Here is a 20572-nt window from a genome sequence, read left to right on the forward strand (position 1 = left end):
TGTTCTGTAAATTTCACTTCCTGACTTGATCTGGGCTTTGAGGGAAGGAGGAAAGCTGGATTCTTTGGAGAGGGAGAGGAATTATTGGGGGAGAAGAAGAGGACAAAGGGAAAGTGGGGGTTGTTGCTGAGTTGAAGGCGGGCCTGCCCACCTTATTTTTGGTTGGATGGTTTAATGGTTGTGGATTGGTTTCCATCAGCACCTTTGGATTTTTGTGGCCGCGAGGACAAAGAGCGGAGGGGGAGGACAAGGGGGTAGGGGCCTGTTGACTCATTGTGGTTTCGGCCGCTTCAGGAAGGGAGCTTGTGCTGTTGGGCAATTATCAGCTTGGACTGTTTGGGGAAACCTATTTGGATTATCTCCCGACCCTAGCGTTGGATTATCTCCTTCAAATGGGTTGTCCGAATTAATTCATTTGTATGCTAATTGTCTCTTCGTATAATTCATTTTATTATAATTAGTCGTAGATAGGATAATGGGTGTGCTGGTCGACACTTGGTGGTCGAGGTTGTGCTGGATGTGAGACTGATTCCTTATTGAAGCTTATGCGGTGGATAACCGTGATTACACTTGCTGGTAAGAAATAAAAGAATCAATGTATATTACTCAGTTTTTACTTGCTTGTCATGATCCTACGTGGACTAATAGAAGAGGTGCCGTATGAGTTTGTTAGCACGGATCAGTTCTCCTATGAATAGGTTAAATTTTTGAGTTGCAAGTTTGTGATGGATGTTATTGGAGCCTAGCTCGGTGTGCGTTACAGTAGCCTAGTCATTTGGACTCCTTGCTAGAAGATATCAACATCGAGTAAAACTCGGTAGGATCAGATACGATTCAAATCATAGGTGGCCCCCCTTTCAAATAGGAAACAACTCCTCATCACAGGTTTGGATGGGAGAGATTGTCATGGTCCCATATAAACTTCACAAAATAAGCATCATATGGTTCGTTAGCCTGGAGCGATCCTCTTCATAACAACTTCAGCTTGTAGATTGTGAGTCTGTGACAAAAAGGCATAAATTATAATTTTATTTAGATATTTATTTCAGAAATATAAGAACCATGTTTTTAATAACTAAATGATTTCATATCAATTCCCTAAGATTTTGCCAATTGCTCTTTTTCATGACAACATTAAAAAAAATATCAATCATTGTGTAAAAAGTCTTACAAATCTTACAAAATAACATGCCGATAAGCCAAGACAAGCCTTTTACGTGGTATAACCAATACAGTCAGCCATTTGTATAGGAGTGATAATCAGCCAAGTTGGTACATTCTAAGAGTGAATGCATAGTCTCTTATGAAATAGAAATCGATGAATCAAATATCTATTTTTTTTTTAAAAATGCATGATCATACCTATATTACTTTCATATTGCAATAAAATATTCATCTTTCTGGTTATATTTTTCATGATAACACATTTTCAGTTAAAAGGCAAAATCGGCTCAAATTGTGACACCATTAATACACATGATGTTAGGACCAATGCACTATAGCCAGGATCAGTGCATATGTGAATCAAGAAATCTCGCTACCGCTGAAGATCAAATGTCATTGATTACCTACAGCTTTGGGTGGCATTTCTGCCTCCCCTATCATCATAAAAAGAAAAAAAAAAAAAAAAAAAAGATAAAGAAAAGATACTATTATGGCTCACATAAATAGTGTTGGGATTGGTACTCGGACATCCAACTACGATGGCAACCCGATAATATAATTTGGTGGCAACCCGATAATATAATTTGGTAGCTAACCACGTATATTCACGATTATTCCGAATGATACAGTTAATCATAATCTAGTTAGCAACTCGGCGGCTAACCGATTGTTTTATTTGGAGGTAGGTCGAGTATACTAGCCAAGTATTTACAATTTGCAAAAAATCCGTAACGTTCGACCTCAAAAGATTTGGGGTTAAAAAAATGGTTACTCGACGTAGGCATTAAGCTCATAAATATTGGATTGTAAGTTTGAGTAACTATCCATTTATAGCCTAATGTGCACTCATAATTTCATCTTGAAATCAAAATCGATGGGACTATTAGATAACTACCACACTGTCCTATATAAAAGAAGGTAGGAGAAGAACCAAGGTAAACTCATTCTAAGCTTTTCTATACATTTTCTTAGCTCTTGTACTTTTGGTTCTTTCTACTGTTCCTTCTACTCCGACCAACTTAAGTATTGAAGGGTCCGCCAGACACTCTCCAATAACTAGACTTAATTTGCATATTCTCACTTCATTTAGAAGCAAGACATATTTATTTGGCAGCAACTCGACTGTCTGGCCAGTGTTCAATAGCAACAATTAGCATAATTATTATTGCACACAGCCCAACCTTACAAAAGTTTGCTAATAGATGTACATTCTCTCAATCTGATCATCTTTAAATGTTTTGCCATTTAGATCTACCTAATGCACGCTCACACAATATTTCACATTTTAAATTTTTATGTTTTATGTATTTCTTACATGGTCAACAATTTTAGCATGGTTGGCATCTTATCTTTAAAGATATGCCCTTTAGGTGATCTAGGGTGTTTATTATAGATATGTTCAGAAAAAAAAAATTTCTCACATATGATCATTGATGAGCTTTTAAATGTATTTTTCAATCTTGTAGTAGCACCTCATCCAATATAATTGACCACTTCTTATGCACAGATTTAATCTCCAACCACTGTGAGAGAGAGAGAGAGAGAGAGAGAGAGGAGAAGAAGAAGAAGAAGAACCATATGGAATGGAGAGAATAAGGCAGAAGAAACTGTTCCTATACTCATATTCAACATAATTTGTGATTCATCTACCTCTGCTACAATTCTTAGACATTTTACACTATAAAATCTTTAAAAATTTATCCACAATAATGAATCCAAAAATTCCCTTAAGGGATTATTTTGGTAGGATGATACTGATGAAATTTTGAGGTAATTTGGATCTATTTAGTTTACTAGATTTATGAGGAAGAAAATTCTCAAAAAGTACAAAAACTTGGGGGCTCCTATTGACATTCAAAATGTTAGAACTTTAATTCAAAACTTTGAATTGAAAGTTTGGGATGTTTAATTTTTTGCTCCTATCAACCGGCCCTCAAAATAATAGAATTTGATATTGAAATTTTACACTAATAAAAGTTGGGCAACTTATGAGACTTGGTCTATGAAAATTTTCTGAGTGGAGATAAGATGGTCATCTAACAAATAGTTGCACTGCTACAGCCATCTTAATAAATATTCTGCGCAATCCCATCTCTCAACCATAAAACAAGCTAATTTTCACCAATTTGGCACAACCCAACTTTTCCATAAAATTTATAGTTATGATCGTTTTGTCTTCTTAAATCTCCCAAGACTTATGTAACTTTTAAGAATGTTTATGAGGAATCTTAGTAATTTGCTTTACCTAAGAAAAGTCAGAAGCTATTTCTTCTTTTCTTTTTTCAATATAGAAACTTCCAAACCTTCATAAATAAATGGCTTGAGACAATCTTTACCTTTTCTTTTATGCACTTCTACTCCATTTTGTGCACAAGCCAGATCTAAAATTTACATGGCCACTAAAACAAGGGATCAAGATTAAATTAATTTTTTTATTAAGCCCTGATCATTAAATGACATTTTAACAAGGGGCACAAACTTAGTTTCTTACTTGAAGTTGCAGGTCCAATTTTCTGTCTAGATCTTTCGTTATGTACATCTTCTTTCTCTTTGGTTATGGGTCAGTAATGAATGATGCAAATCCTTACAATATAATGGGCATGTCATGTCCTTCAACACTATGCCTTCATGTACATTTGTTGCTGTTTCCGTTGCAAGGCAAGGAGCTTCCACTTCGGCTTGATCAGTCAAGTGATGATATTAAAGCACCATGGATTGGTGTTTTAGTGAGGTTTGGTGTTTGGTGAGCACTGGTGGAGCCTAGAGGCAATTTGCCTCCATGTATATGTTACCCTAGATGGTAATTCTTCGCATGCATGCAGAACTTTGCATGTATCTGAGCATGTTCTTTCAGCTTATTTGAGAATTACATTGTTGTGATCTCCTGCTTCACTTTTTATTTTATTGGGCATGGCTGAGAGCAGCAATGCCTTCCACTCCATCTCCTCCTAGGATGTGTTCAACTATATTGAGTGACAAAGGTAATTCTACATACATGCATATAGTTTATTGTAATTTGCTTCTTCTGCTACTTTCTTTTACAACATAAAGAATATTATTTGTTTCTTCCGGATAAAATAATGCTATAGCGGGTTTGCATCATATCCTTATGTGGACATTTGAAGTTGAGCAGGGATATAAATGGTATAGCATAACATTTTTCATGTTTTCCATATCCAAAATTGTTAGAATTTGATGCCTCGAGATTCGATCCATATTGAGCCCACAGCGAGATTCGTGATGAAAAACGGAGTTCAACGAGGCCAAGAACACCACAAATAGAGCTCGGACGAAGAAGATACGTACTTTTGAAGTCAGCACGCAATCCAAGGCGATGGAGGATCACTAGCGACCGACGGCGGGCCGGCGGAGCGGCGGCGGCGCGGCCGCAGGCGGCGGGATGTCGCCCAGTGCGCGGCAGCACGCTGGCCAGACGTGCAGGGCACGGCCCGGTGTGGGGCGCGCGGCCCAGCCCAGGCGCGCGGCTTGGGCCCAAGCGCCCCGCACCAATGCGGCCCAGTCCCGCACGCGCGGGCCGGCCCAGGCCCAAGCACCGCGCTTGGGGCCTGTACCCCGGTCCACCGTGGATCGAGCGGTCCACCGTGGACCGGATGGTCCACGATCGGGTCTGTGGACCGTATGGGCGTTTCCCACATGTTTCGTGCGGTCCACAGTAATGTTTCATGGACCAACGCACGATCGGAGAGCGTGGGTAGCCTGCGATTTTGATCCAACGGTCAGGAAGGTTATTTGGCTTTGTTTAGGACTCCTAATTCCTCTCTAATTGATGTTTAAGCCCTTTAAAAGGGCCTGTACACGGGAACAGATGGGTGAGTGGTTCGGCTGTTCCTGCGGACGTGCGAAAAGTTTCGTGTGTGAACCAAGAAGCCCAAACCCTGTGAGAAGAAAGAGAGGGAGTACACACCGTATGCTGGGAGAGAAGGAACAGAGCTCCTGAATAACGGACAGCGGTTGCTTCAAGAGTTCAGGAGGGTCTTTCAAGAAAGAGAGCTTTTATGAGAAGAACATTCTGTGAGGGAGAAATTGGATATACGAGGGTTGAGGATGAGATCTCCTATTGTAATTTTTTTTTTCATAGTGAAGTTTGCATATCCCGTGGAGGCGAGTCCTTTTGTGACTGATCCACGTATTTTGATTATTTTTTATTTTATTTCTTTTTTTTTCCTGCTACATCACGCAGTACTAAAAAGGTCTTGGAAGGTGATGTCCTGGCCAGAAATCCACCCAACAAGTGGTATCAGAGCGAGGCGATACAAGAATGCAGATTGCAGTGGTGATGAGCAAGACTGAAGATGGAGAAGACATGATCAATTAAGATAGAGATCAACAAATTTGATGGTAAGAGCAATTTCTTCTTGTGACAGGCAAGGGTGAAGGACGTGCTCATCCAATAGGGGTTGATTGATGCTCTCTTGTGCGAAAAAAAGCCAACCACCATGGAGGTACGAGATTGAAAATGATTACAGATGCAGGCGGTGAATATCATCCATATGTACCTAATGGATGAGGTGGTGATCCATGTGCTGAGCGAGACTTCCCCAACAGTACTGTGGTCGAAGCTCGAGAAATTGTACAATGCAAAGTCTCTCACTAATATTCTTTTTCTCTGAAGGCAGTTTTACCAGCTACGGATGGCTGAGGGACAGCGTGCAGGAGCATCTAAGCCACTTCCAGAAGATTCTCACCGACCTCCTCAGCATTGGTGAGAATGTTGAGAAAAAGACCAAGGCACTGATTTTGCTAGCGTCGCTTCCACCTTCGTACGAGTCCTTGGTGACTACTCTTTTAGTGGGGAAGAGCACCATCAAGATGGACGAGGTCACCGTGGCGATACTCCAGAACGAGGTTATCAGGAGGGAGAACTCAGCTTCGAGCTCAGGTGATGGTAGCTCAGCTTTGGTGGCTTCTGGAGGAATAGAAGGCAGTAGACGGAACGATAGGAGATCGCGACGAGGGCGATCCAAGTCCAAGAGGGACTTGAGCAAAATCATATGTTATCGGTGTGAGGAGTTTGGGCATCTAGCCAAAGATTGCCCTCAACTCAAAAATCAGACGGTGGCTGCTGTAGCGACGACCGGCAGTGATTCAGATGGAGATATTTTGGAGATATCTGACGAGGTATCTACTTCTTTCCAGCAGTGGATATTAGATTCTGCATGCCCCTATCATGTATGTTGCAGAGAGGAGTAGTTTGACTCCCTGGAGAACAGTGAGGACACTGTATATCTGCCGGATGGATCGAGCTGTGCAATCAGAAGTATTGGGACGATCAGCTGGAGGACACATGATGGTGCAGTGAGGAGATTGGGGGAGGTCTGATACATACCCGATTTCAGGCGGAATCTTATTTTACTGAGCAGACTGGATTCGAGAGGCTATAGGATGGTAGCTAGTGGAGGAATCCTGAAGGTGCTTCACGGCGATAAGATTGTGCTGGAGGAGAAAAATAGGAGCAGATGACATTATTACCTGGCAGGGAGCCTAGTGCGAGATGGAGCTTCAGGAGCCAGGTGGAGCCCAGAGTGAGGTGGAGCTCCAGATGGAGGTGGATCGGGCACGAGACTGGAGACTCAGGAGGAGGAAAGACAACGTCGTAAGGTGAGATTCCTATTGCCGTAGGATGACATCTCGAGTAGGTCTCAGGTCAGGAAGAGTACAGCATACGACGGAGATAGGATCGAGCGACCTGGCTCGACTCCCATGTTTACCCATCTATGATCAACAGGCGATTGTCTCAGGGCATGGGGGCAAGGACATCCAGAAGCTCTCGAAGTTAGGAGGAGGTCGAATATCGAGTCAAGATGAATATTGTTAGGATTTGACACCTCGAGATTCGATCCACATTGAGCCCACAACGAGATTTGCGATGAAAAATGGAGTTCAACGAGATCAAAAACACCCCAAATGAAGCTCGGACGGAGAAGATATGTGCTTTTGAAGTCAGCACGCAACCCGCGGTGGTGGAAGACCGCTGGCGGCCGGTGACGGACCGGTGGAGCGGTGGCGGCGCAGCCGCAGACGGCGGGACGCCGCCCAGCGCACGACAGCATGCGGGCCAGGAATGCAGGGCACGGCCCGGCGCAGGGCACACGGCCCCGCCTAGGCGTGCACGCAGGGCGCGGCCCGGGCCTAAGCACCTGGTGTGGGCGCGGCCCAGGCCACCGCGCGCGAGCCGGCCCAGTCCCAAGCACCACGCCTGGGGCCTGTATCCTTGTCCACCATAGATCGGACAGTCCACAGTCGGGTCTGTGGATCGCGTGGGCATTTTTCATGCATTTCGTGCGATCCACGGCACTGTTTCGTGGACTGGCGCGTGATCGAAGGGCGTGGGTAGCCTGCGGTCCTGATCCAATGGCTGGGAAGGTTATTTGGCTTTGTTTAGGACTCCTAATCCCTCTCTAATTGATGTTTAAGCCCTTTAAAAGGGTATGTATATGGGAACAGATGGGTGAGTGGTTCGACTGTTCCTGTGGATGCACGAAAAGTTTCGTGCGTGAACCGAGAAGCCCAAACCCCGTGAGAAGAAAGAGAGGGAGTACACATCGTATGCTAGGAGAGAAAGAGCAAGGCTCCTGGACAGCAGATAGCGGTCGCTTCAGGAATTCAGGGGGGTCTTCCAAGAGAGAGAGCTTTTGTGAGGGAGAAATTGGATGTATGAGGGTTGAAGGTGAGAGCTCTTCTTGTAATTTTTTTTTTTCATAGTGAAGTTTGAATACCCTATAGAAATGAGTCTTTTTATAGTTGATCCATATATTTTGATTATTTTTTATTTTTTTATTTTTTTTTTACTGCATTATGCAGTACTGAAAAAATTTTGAAAGATGGTGCCTGATTAGACATCCATCCAACAAAAATAAAGAGTATAGTAATAATCTCAACAAGCCATGCCAACTTGAATTCCTACTTGCTAACTCAATAGCTTACAGACTATGTTAGATTGTTATCATTTTATTTTTCAAGTGACGTGATGTGCCAGGGACGTGGCATGAAAATCTCACTTAAAGAAGTACTTATCAAGGAGATATACGGCAAGAGAAGATTGTAAATTAATGAAGTGGTTAGGAAAAAGCTACTCTCGGCATAATTGTGAATATGGATGGAAGTTGGGGATGCCAACGCGTTGAGTTGGCAAGTCCCTTGCAAAGTTGAGTCTGGCCGGACTACCACTTGTTTTCGATAAAAAAAAAAAAAAGAAAAAAAATTGGAAGAGATAGAGATAGAGAGAGAGAGAGAGAGATCTTTATGTAAAGATATTATTGAGGTCCTTTGGCATCTCATTTAGTTTAATTTTGGCCAATTTTATCATTTTGGTTGTTATCTAGTTTTCATAAAAAATCATAGTGTTTTTGGATAATAACTATTGTGCCTTCAAGTATCGATCATGAGATGATCGGTAGTCCTCTTCATTGAGGCAAAGAAAGGGATACAGTGGTTAGGCAAATAAACCTGAACAATTGCAAGAATACTAATTGACTAAATAAATAAATAAATCATTTAACCGATTTGGTCTAGAAAATAAAAAGCATTGCCACGCTAAGACTTCCTATCATAGCTCTCATCTAAGATGTCCCATTCACCACAAAAGTTGGAGAGTAATCTTACTACTACTATAAGGCAATAAGCGATCCCCCTTGGATATGAGAGATTCATATAATGAGAAAACAAAGAACCTATGCAACTGTAGTAGGTTTGGAGACTGGAAGCCGTTTGCATGCATTGATGTGAATTACATTTTCCACTCTTACCATAAGTCTGTGAATGAAAGAAGAAATTGAAACCTCCTTGTTTATCCAACTTGTAAGAATTCTTTATTAGGAATTGGAATCTCTAAGGCTCCTGTGCCCCTTTGCCTTTGTTGCTATTAGGAGATTGATAATAATTCATGCCCCTAGAATTATCTCACCTTTCATTGGAACTAAATTAACACTAACCTCTGGAATTATGCTCTCTCTCTCTCTCCAATATATATGCCTGAGGATCTTGCTTGATTGGATTAGACTTTGGCCTTTCCTCTTCCATCAACATAACAAACATCTTTTAGCCTTGTCATTTTTTTCGTCTCTTAAATAGAGTATTAGAGGAAAACAACAACAGTAAAATTTATGTATGGAGAGAAAAGGATCCCCTCGGAAGAAAAGGCATTTGCTTTTTTCAAATCTAAAATCAATAACCAAATATGCAAATCAAAAAACGATCCCATATATAGATCATAATATATCTCATTAGAAACACACAAGAACTAAAAATCATTTATGTTGATAGTCTCACATCACGCCTGCATGCCAAACTATATGAAATTATTTTAATTAAAAGTTCATCTTATTGATCACGACCTACTTATGTTATAACTTGTATAGATGATAATTTAATAGACTGCAAAGATAAATATCTTGCTCTGGTCCTCCTTGCAGACATTGTATGCTTGTGCGAGAAGGCTTGCAAAAGAAAGGAGTCAAGGTGAGGTTTTTTTCCTCCCCTTTGCTGGAGATATGGCACACCACTTGACATAATCAATCATGAAGCACCCAAATAGGCCATGTGTGAATGTGTAATTTGTAACCTACTGTCATTATTTCATCATCTAATGATAATTTTTGGACCGATTACGCTTGTAATCATTAGTCAGTCACGTGCAACACTGAGGCGCTAATCATGTACCATGGTTGATGGTGGGACATGTAAAGCCACTATTCAAGATTTTAAGATGAGAGAAAAAACCAGCCCAGAAAACGGTTGAACGGTAGCTTCGAATTGAAGCTGGGTGCAGACATCGTACGGCCCAGATTCCACCACCACCTCGAGAACGGGAGGGACGGCACGGTCCGACCCCGGAGCACCCTCCATGTACGCCGGCAAGGGCCCAGCTCCAGGGTCCCACAGGGGGTGAAACGTCACATCCTACTGGAGGTGATCGGATCCGAGTGCCATTATGTAAGAGATTTGATCTTGATCCGTTCTCCTGCCCTCGTGAGTGGACCACGGGAGAGGATAGTAGCGCGAGCTATTCCCATCGGCGCGGTGGTCTCATCCTCCGCCTCCTCGAAGTCGCCGGCACTCCCGGATGGGAAGAGCTTCCGTTCTCCTCGCTCTTCTCCACCTTCTCTTGCTTCTTGGCACGGTCCGGTGCTCCGACGGTGTCTGCGCTCAGCTTATTCGACCTTTGGGCTACCCTTGCTCGGAACACACTGTAATGCTTCCTTCTTGCTTCCCTCTTTAACTCCAAAACTTAATCACATCTTTAGCGTCTTTTTTTCCCCCTAAATTTGTGAAAGGGTTTTTGTTTGTGGACAATGCTATTTTCGTTTGATAGTTTAGATTTTCCATGTGAAAGTGTGAGTTCTTGAGCATGGATTTTGGTCATCAAGAACCAGGGATTTCAAGAATCAGGTGTCTGGATTACAAGGAAAGTTAGAATCGCTACTTGATGGCAAGTGAAGATTACTGTAATCAGATATTGACGAGGACCATATATTATTATATTGTTGTAGAATTATGATGATTATTTTAAGGCAAAAGCTATAGATCACCCGCTATCACTGGGGGATATCCACTTCGGTGATTGGCTGAGCGCAGGCGGGGCCTGACACCACCGACCATAATTTGTTTGGCACCAAACCCTGACTGCCACATCCCAGCTGAACTGAGCCGTGATCGGTAGCATACTCTTATTTGAATAGTTTAGAAGTTAGATATTTGTAGAATCTGTATTATAATCATTTTGACCTATCTTAACAAGAATTGCTGATTGGAGTGGGGTTTCGTGATTGACTTGTTTTCTTCGGTTTATGAATTTTAGATACGATAAGATATGTTTATGGTCAACTGTGAAGAAGGATGGATCGTGCATGCGCTAACACGCACGTAGGATTTCTGGACAAATAGATGTAGCGACAATAGTGGCAATGCTACTTATAAGGAGACATATGTGTAGGATATTTAGGTGTTATGAAACTACAATTCAGGTGATGAAACTCTCCTGCCTCATGGCCTCTGAGAAACACTTTCCAAGTGTCGAAGTCTTGGGAAGGCACAAGAGTGATGGAAAAGGTAAAAAGTAGTCCAGTGATTGGTCAATGTGCTCACTGAGAGGAGAGGCTTCTTGATGAATGGTCTGGATGCTGGTTATTGTCCGGGTCTGCTGGATGAGTCTAGGTAATTAGGTGGTCTAGTTGTGTTCCCTGCTGCTGTTGTTGCCAATGTAGTAGCTCTATAGGTGTTGTTGCCTCAAGATTGTAAGACTGATGGATGTCTTGAGACAAGCTTGCTAATAGCAAGGTATGGCCCAATGAGAGTCTTTTAAGCAAAGGCCAAGAAGGAAAAGAGGGACATTGATGGAATCATCTTGAACTTAAAGTTATTTGTGCTACTAGATGTTAATAAGGGGGTTTAGTTTGGTATATCAAAGATAATTTGTTGGGTGAGTCGGTGTAACATAAAATGCAATCCATTCTGTAATAGATGAGGAGTTGTAGGAGAAATCTAGCATTGATTTGACATGGACATGATGATATCTTAAAAATCTTAGTATGGAAATCTTGCATGAAGGAAATTAGGTAGGAGGAGAGATGGGTAGGAAAAGAATAAAAAGAAAAAGCCCAGAATTTCTATTTTATGAAGATCCAAGGAAACCATATAATGAATGGAAGCATAAACAGAAAAGGGTGGAGGAAAATTTTTCTCTTCCCATGCGATAATTGGATGTAGGTTCTTTTCCTTAAGATTATTATGAGAAGTTCTGCTTTGTAAGTTTTTGTGGTACAACAGGCCTAATGCTTGATTTTTTTAAGTTCCATAGGGTAATTTACATTAACCACTGAAAAGGAAAAAGAGGGAAGATGCAGAGGAAACATTAATGCACAAGGTGAGAGAAGCAAATAAGGAAGGACAAGGGTGGTGATTACCTTTTCCATCAAGTCTGCCAATTTGATGCACATGGTGAGGCGGCCAAATCTAGTCTCCCGCCACATTTGTGAATTTCCGTCATAAATGGAATTGTAGTTTCCTGCTCTTTGTTATCCATTATATTTCACACACAAAAGTAGGGCCCAGAAATATAATTCTAGAAAAATAAGAAGTCTATTTGATGAAGAAACATATAGTGTTGGCCAAAAGATAAAAGAAGAGAATGGAGGCGCACCTTCGAACACCATCCATATATAGCACAACATACTGTTCCTGTAGACCGAAATCTCCATAAGAGATCTTCTAGGTAGAAAGGAACATAATGAAAGGCAAAAAAAAGGTTGGAATGATCGACTAGACCTAAAAAGATATATATTATCAGATCTGGAATATGATACATATGTTGTTGACCATTGGATCATTTTGATACCATGTCGAGGTTCAGGGTATATAAGTAAATAAATAGACCATAATAGGTTTTGAAGGATATGGTCAACTACAGCATTACATGCAATCAAAAATTAACTGAGGATATCTTCCATTGAAGGTGGTAAAGGCGAGAAACATCATGTGCTTTTCGTGTTAAACTGTTGAAGGAAGTGGAAAAGAAAGGTGGACTAATATAGTAGACCTAAAAGTGTATATTCCAATCAGATCTGGGATGTGATGTATGATGTATTGACTGTTGGATCATTTTGGTAACATGTGGAGACTTGAGATACATAAATAATCAAGAGATCATAAAAGGTCTTGAAGGATGTGATCAACCATGCAAATACGTGCACACTCGAAAATTTTGTAGAGATCTTCCATTAAAGGAACTAAGGTAAGAAAAATCATGTGATTCTTTATGTTAAAATATTAACAATGTTGGAAAGAAAGGAAAGCAAGTAGAGAGTAGAATTAATATAGGAGGGAGAAGAATAGGGAGCATTGCTAGCTTCTAGCTCTAGTTTAATGAAATAAGTTTTAATTCCACCAAAAGCTAGCTTCTAGCTTATGCTTCTGCATCATTTAATTGCGAAATTTTATTCTTTTTTTTGTTGCCACTGGTGGTGCATGCTGGGTTGAGTTAAGGAGTTTCACCTAATGTATATTTTTAAAATCTTTCTAATATCGTGGATTTAAACTTGCTCCTAAGGTGCAGCTGTGAAACTGGAACCAAGCTCCATCTTAGTTGGATTCCGTCTGGTACAATGTACAATTGAAGTCAACTTCATTGGAACCAATTAAACGTGACTAGGAATAACTCCAAGATTTGACTTAGAGACAGAATAGACAAAGAAGACCAAAAGTAATTCCAGCTTGACCTGCCTTGATTTGCTACAAATATACTAGTTGGTTGAGTTTGAGCATAAATCATAAATAAAAATGCAACTGGGTTTAGTTGCAGGTCAAGTGAGGCTCAGACCTAACCTAACACCTTTTTACTTCAATTTGCTTTTATAGATGCTTTTCTGAAAGATCATTTGTGGAAGAGGAGCAATGTCAATTACTATAGATAGCATTACTTGTATGGGTATTTTTGTTATTTGGTCCATGCCATCAATGCACTTTTCTTTTACAGTTCTCGTTGCAGTCATTGCTTCACTTGAGCGTGTTGATGGCATGGGCTAGGTGACAAACCCCCATGCATGTAAGATTGCCAGGTGTAACATATGGATGTTAAATGTATGACTTGGTCCATTACCATCAATGCACTTTCTTCTTGCAATGATTTTTGTAAGCATTGCTTCACTTTTGATACATTGATAGCATGGCTGCATGACAAAAGTACCCCCCTGCATGTAAGACTACATGCCCCAATGTATGGGCTTAAATGTGTCATTTGCCAGTAGGAGCAACTTATGAAGTTACTCCAATGGTAGTGTCATATCTCTATCCAAATATATACCAGAACATAGCACGTGCAAGCATGAGTTTTTTTATTTTAATAAAAAGGTAAAAATTATATAAATAACTGCTAAATACTAAAAGAGGGAAGTAAACCTCTGGCCGTGTAGTTAATGGCTGTGCAGAGAAAGGGGAAACACACAGACAGAACATGGAACAGGGAGAGGTGGGGTGAGGAAACATGAGGGATGGGAAAAGTGGGGTGGGGAAATGCGGATTGTCAGACATGCCTTTATATGGTAGAATAGATACATATATGTATATATGTCAAGAAGTAATTAACTTGTGTATAACAATGTTTTCCCACTTGTTCAAATCCAGTCTACATTGATGCATTTGCTTTTTCATTAAACTGGAAAATGAAGCTCCGTTGCTCGAATCAAGTCCTTGGCCAATATATGTCTCGTTTCTATGAAATACTCTTTAAACTCTATGATCTCCACTTTAACTTCAAATCTGATCTTTTCATTCCTTAATTTTGCTAGCTATAGGTACCATCTTCTCCCTTTTCATTGCCTATCCTAATATAAAATCGTTGTACAATATGTTGTTGGGCAATGACTTGTACTAGTTTTTATGGATGTGTTGACAAGTTGTTAAATTGGTGATTTTAATTGAATAAATTGATAAAATCGATTATATTATGCTGCTCGGGTTTAGTAATTTTATGGTATAATTTCATGATTCTTTTATCTCCCTTTTTTTTGGTGCATCTGTCTTTTTTCATAGACCGCATAGATAGCTAATATATGTGGCAGTGAGATATTATGCATGTTTTTTATGGCATAGCTTCCAATATGATTATGTAATCAATGCTGAAGCTTGTTTTCCTTTCGTGAATACACCATCTATTATAGTTCAGTGGTAAGAGTATAACTTGCAGGTTGAAACAAAGGATGGCTTCCTTTTATCTGTTCAACATATTCCACATGGGAGAGTAGCTTTAGGGGAAAAAACTGGTCCTCCAGTTTTCCTACAGCATGGCCTTTTTCAGGTATTGTTCATGCCATTCAAGATTATCAATGTTGTTTGTTAAATTAGATTGATTTTGATTATTATTGGGATATTCTCTTTTGCTATGTTTATTGTTGGAATTCAACTGTTGTGTTGTACTCTTGGATGCGTCTCACGATGTAAATAGCCTGGAATTTAGGAAGCTATTTTGCAGTATATTATATTTGTGTGGTATACATTAACATGTATAAAATCCAAACATGGACAGGGAGGAGACACGTGGTTTGTGAATTCTGTGGAAGAGTCACTGGGATCCATCCTTGCTGATAATGGTTTTGATGTCTGGGTAGGGAATGTACGTGGTACACGCTGGAGTTATGGCCATGTCACCTTATCTGAGAATGATAAGGTAATTATGAATAATATGGTATATTGCTTTCATCATTTGCATAAGCATTTCTGATGTAGTCTCTGCTTACATGTAGTTGATTATGAACCCATATGTTGCTTTCTGTGTGAATGCTTGTATGCGTGTGCCTTGTCAATTGTGCACTTGTGCATCAGTTGCTGGTACAACCTGAGAGTGTCAAATTGTTCTGCAGGCATTTTGGGATTGGAGTTGGCAGGAACTGGCCCAATATGACTTGCTGGCTATGATAACCTATGTATACTCAGCAACAAATTCCAAAGTTTTCTATGTGGGCCATTCACAGGTATAATAGATTCTTGTGGTCATTATTTTCAACATTCAATTCAGATCAGCTTTTGTATCATTGAAATAGCACATGTACCAATATTTCTTGATGTTCATTTTTAAACCTTTGGCAGGGAACTATCATGGCTTTGGCTGCTTTCACCATGCCAAATGTGGTTAGAATGATTGAAGCTGCTGCTCTTCTTTGTCCTATTTCGTATTTAGATCATATCAGTTCAAGTTTTGTTCTTAGAGCAGTTGGCATGCATCTTGATCAGGTAGTCCATTGTATGCCTGAAAAGCTTGAGAAAAATCTTAAAATTAGAAATTTGATTTCCCCCTAACTCCATGACAGATGCTTCTCACGGTCGGAATTGATCAGCTTAATTTTAGAAGGTCTGATTGTCCTTTGCCTAATGAAATTTTCTTTATTCCAATTCATCTGATGTTTTTTATGGTAATATTTTTGTGATGCATAATTATTGTGGGCAGTGATATTGGTGTTCAGATACTGGATTCTGTATGTGATGGCCAGGTGGACTGCAACGACTTGCTATCTGCAATAACAGGTTTGCCTATATGCTTTTATACACCTTGGTTGGTTAATGCTCCAGCAATTTTTCTGTGTTAGTGTGCACTTCCATGTTTGTTGACTTTAAAAAGCTGTGTGTGGATGGGTACCATAATTGGCTTTTCTTAATAACAATTTTGTACATTCAGTTTGGCTAAATATACAGGCTTCTCAGTTTGACTAATGGTTCATAAGATTTGCTTGTTTATTTAGATTACTGTGCTAAACTTGTTCTACACAACAATGCCTATGTATGATACACTGATTCATTGGACTAACCACATACATATGTGTGCCACAAAGTAAAATAAAAAGGGGATCAAGTAAATTTCAAATAGATTCAGTTGCACCAACAAAAACACATCCCTTGCAAGCTTAATATATTAGACTTTGTGGAAGGTCTATTCAAGTCAGACCCCAACATGCATTAGAAAGGAGGAAAAAGGTACCTGCACTGCTGAAAATTTTCTTTGAACTTCAAGGTAGAGTATTGGGAACATAGAAGGGCAAGCATAACATTAAAAACAAAAATTAAATGTAACCTAAGTAATTGGGTTCTTTTTAGTTTGTTTTGACAATGGCATGAATGAATGGCACAAAGATTCATTTTGCTTCATCTAGGTCTGTCTTATGTGTCATTGGGCTGAGGTTTGTGATGTGTTGAAAATCTTAATGCAACTAGTTTTGGAATTCCTGTCAATGAATATCTCTAGAAAGGTGCACCCAAGTATATCTTGTATGTGGTATCATCTCCATGCTTCTCTTGTTTTAACAATATTTTGAGGATGAAATTCCACATCTTGAGACTGCATATGCCTCATTTCCACGTCCAAACCTCACCATTTTGGTTTTACTTTCATTAATTGCTCTTCTTACTGCATGCACACACTGCAGATAGCTCTTGTTGTTACTAATGGATATCATCACATCTTTGATGTCATCACATCTTAAAGCTGCAATATGCTCTTTAGCATGGGACAAATGTGACAGCTGCTGTTCTTATGACTGATTTTATTTTGATGTCTTCACATATTGACATGTATCATCTTCTCCCTGGATCATTGTGCAACTTGTGCTTGGTGACCTTCACTTATGATATTTGTGAACTATCTTGATTCTAGACTTTCCTTTTATCTTCTGTTTGTTTAGCACAGAATCCTTCTCTTCTGACCTTCCCATGATGATCTTGTAACCTTTTGCATCTGGTCTGCCTATTCTTGCTTCAAGGAGTATTTATATGTATCACCTTCTCTAGGGAGTATTGTATAACTTGTATTATGTGACCTTTAGTCATTTATCTTGATTCTAGACTTTCCTAGTCATCTGACAATCTGACAAAAGATAGCCAAATACCATACTGAACCAGTAGCAAACCAATACTTGTTGGTATAGGGAGTGTACCAAGTATTAATACTATGAATGGACCTATACCGACATTGTACCAGCATTGTACTAGCATGGGTAGGGAAACTGGTGTTGCAAACCTACATTACATCATAAGCTTCCGTCATTTAGTTGTTATATGTGGTTAATTCTTGTTAGAAAACACCTCTGACATGCTTACTCAAATTGTGTGGAGCATATTTTCCTTGCTAATTTTATGCATAGTTGTGTTCTTCTGTATGTCTTGTTTTATCCCTTGCTAATACTTGTTAGAAAACACCTCTGACATGCTTACTCAAATTGTGTGGAGCATATTTTCCTTGCTAATTTTATGCATGGTTGAGTTCTTCTGTATGTCTTCCTGTTTTATCCCTTGCTAATTCTTGTTAGAAAACACCTCTGACATGCTTACTCAAATTGTGTGGAGCATATTTTCCTTGCTAATTTTATGCATGGTTGTATTCGTCTGTATATCTTCCTGTTTTATCCCTTGCTATCTTTTCCAAGATAAAATAACTACATGTTTGGATTTGTCAACATGATGTTCCTTTCTGAGTAATTAGCTGTTAAGAGTACCATGATTATTATTTTGCAGGGAAAAATTGTTGCTTCAATGTGTCTCGGTTAGACTATTACCTGGAGTATGAACCTCATCCATCATCCACAAAAAACCTTAACCATCTTTTTCAAAGTAAGCTTTTAACTTTCTTGCTGGATGTTTATGCTAATATCTACTTACTGCATAGAATTACAAGTATGAAACATGCTTTTAGAAATTTTCCTTTAGCTGCTTACAGCATATATCTAACGTATGTGTGCTTTTTCCAGCTGGTTGTTTGGGATTCTCTATATATGGGGTGATTCTTTAAGTTCTTTGGAAGATTGATGCAAATTTGCTGAAGTTAGGGGTGCAAAATTACATTGTTTCCCAAATATCTTCGTGAGTAGAGGAAATATGGATTATCTAGGACAAGTATAGGAGACAAGAAGATGAGAGAATATAAATTAGCAGAATAAAATGATATATTTCAATATAAAATTTGTGTACTGGCTACAAACTCATACACAATGAATATCAACTGAAAGTCAGAATAGTCGATTCCAGATTAGATAACCATGCATTGACGCTGAAGAAACTGGCAACCCAATCAAAAGGAACCCTTCAAACAAATTTTAGCACAACTAAGGAAAAAGGAAAAAGAAAAACAAAAGTCAAAAGTTTAAAATTCTTATTTTTGGCAGATTGATGCATGGTCAACCAGCCATTTTAGAGTTCCTCTTTTTTGACATCTGAGTTACGTCTTGGAGCTGCTTCAGTTATAACTGAAACTGCTCAATTGACTTGTAGGATTGCTACTTAGTTGCATGAGCTTAAGTCATGACCTATGAGTTGGATATAGTCAGCTGCCTGCCAACCTTATATCATCAGCTGGTCCTTTTAGAGTTCTTTTTTTTTGACATATGAGTTATGACTTGGAGCTGTCTCAGTATGTCTGAAACTGCTTAATTGACTCGGAGGATTGCTACTTAGCTGCCTGAGCTTAAGTAATGACCTATGAGGTAGATCTTCTCGCCTGCCTGCCAATCTTGTAGATTTCATAGCAGGTCACTCCTGCCTAGAATTTACCTTGACTAGGATTCAACAGCAAATGTCTGAAGGTTGATTCCAAGTTGATGGCCAGTTGCAAAATCTGTTCAATCCTTCCCCACAGACCTCTTAACTTAGATTTTGCTCTGTAGATTACGTCATATATGATTAAAAAAGAAAAGGCATGATTGGTGGTGTTTCCAACACATTGAAGTTGTGCCAATTCTTGAATAATTTTCTTTTATTTCACTTTGGTTGTGGTAGCTATCGATTCATTGTGAATTTGTCCTCTATCCATCAGTTGCCATTTAATAAGCACTTGCAGCATGAAATTTGTTCACGAAGTGCACTCTAGGTTTTCACTGGGTGTGATCCAAGATCCCTCTTATTGTTGAATGTGACGGTTGCGTAGATTTATTTGATTGGATTTAAAATCTTTTAATATCTCTTCAACCACTTTCTTCATTGTCATTTACTGGACTGTCTTCCTTGTGATGGACCAAGGATTAATGACTGGCCCTGCCAGTGCCAGTACTTGTTTGTCAAACCACTCGATGTTTTCATAACAGAAAGAGTGCTGCTGACATCATCCTCATACTCTATACATTGAGCTTTTGCCAGCTGTGTAGAGGTACTGCATTGTGTGTACATCATAGCAAAAGTAAAAAAGGTTCAGTTATCCATCATGGCAGTTACACTGACCAAATTTTAGTTAATGAAGCAAATGTAAAGTTTCCTTGCAGCAGTAATGCTGTTAGCTTGTTTCTTAAATTTCATCTGACGATATGCCCATACTACTATGGCAGTGATCCGGACAGGCACCTTCGCAAAGTATGACTATGGGTTGTTGCAGAACCTGATAACTTATGGGCGCTTTTATCCACCAGCATTTGATTTGGCAGACATACCAGCCTCATTGCCCATATGGATGGGCTATGGAGGTAGTGATGCATTAGCAGACGTTACTGATGTTCAGCGCACCATCGAGGAGTTGAGATCTGAGCCCGAATTGTTGTACATTGATAAGTATGGGCACATAGATTTCATCATGAGTGTGAACGCAAAAGATGATGTATATGGTGAATTGATAAGGTTCTTCAGATCTCAGGGATGGCCCAGCAGCTATTAGAATGCTTAGCCATCATAGAGTGCTGATTTCTGTTAGCTGTTTGTACATAACTGTTTTAGTTTAGCATAGTGTTGTAACTGTAGGATGGCATTCATGCCATCTGGTTAAAGAGTGCAAAGCAAAATAATACTGGAAAGGAACAAGCACCTACGAAGACGACACCACACTAAGGGTCGCATGTTCAGAAATTGATGTGTGGGATAAAATATGTAACTTTTGTGGGAACTTGATAACATGCGGTATTTAATGTATAATGTATAACAAGTTGCAACA

General features: G+C 39.7%; 1 protein-coding gene across 1 annotated transcript; it reads left to right on the forward strand.

Annotated features, from left to right (window-relative positions):
* Positions 1 to 10073: 10073 nt before the first annotated feature.
* Positions 10074 to 20572, forward strand: LOC105061008 (triacylglycerol lipase 1). The gene is made up of 9 exons (XM_010944917.4): positions 10074 to 10372; positions 14864 to 14974; positions 15203 to 15343; positions 15537 to 15647; positions 15763 to 15906; positions 15984 to 16024; positions 16121 to 16197; positions 18178 to 18273; positions 19977 to 20572. Exons 1-9 carry the CDS (start codon positions 10247 to 10249, stop codon positions 20297 to 20299), a joined length of 1170 nt encoding a protein of 389 aa, XP_010943219.2. The 5' UTR covers positions 10074 to 10246; the 3' UTR covers positions 20300 to 20572.

The sequence above is a fragment of the Elaeis guineensis genome, chromosome 1, assembly GCF_000442705.2.
Source record: "Elaeis guineensis isolate ETL-2024a chromosome 1, EG11, whole genome shotgun sequence".
Classification (NCBI taxonomy): Eukaryota; Viridiplantae; Streptophyta; class Magnoliopsida; order Arecales; family Arecaceae; genus Elaeis; species Elaeis guineensis.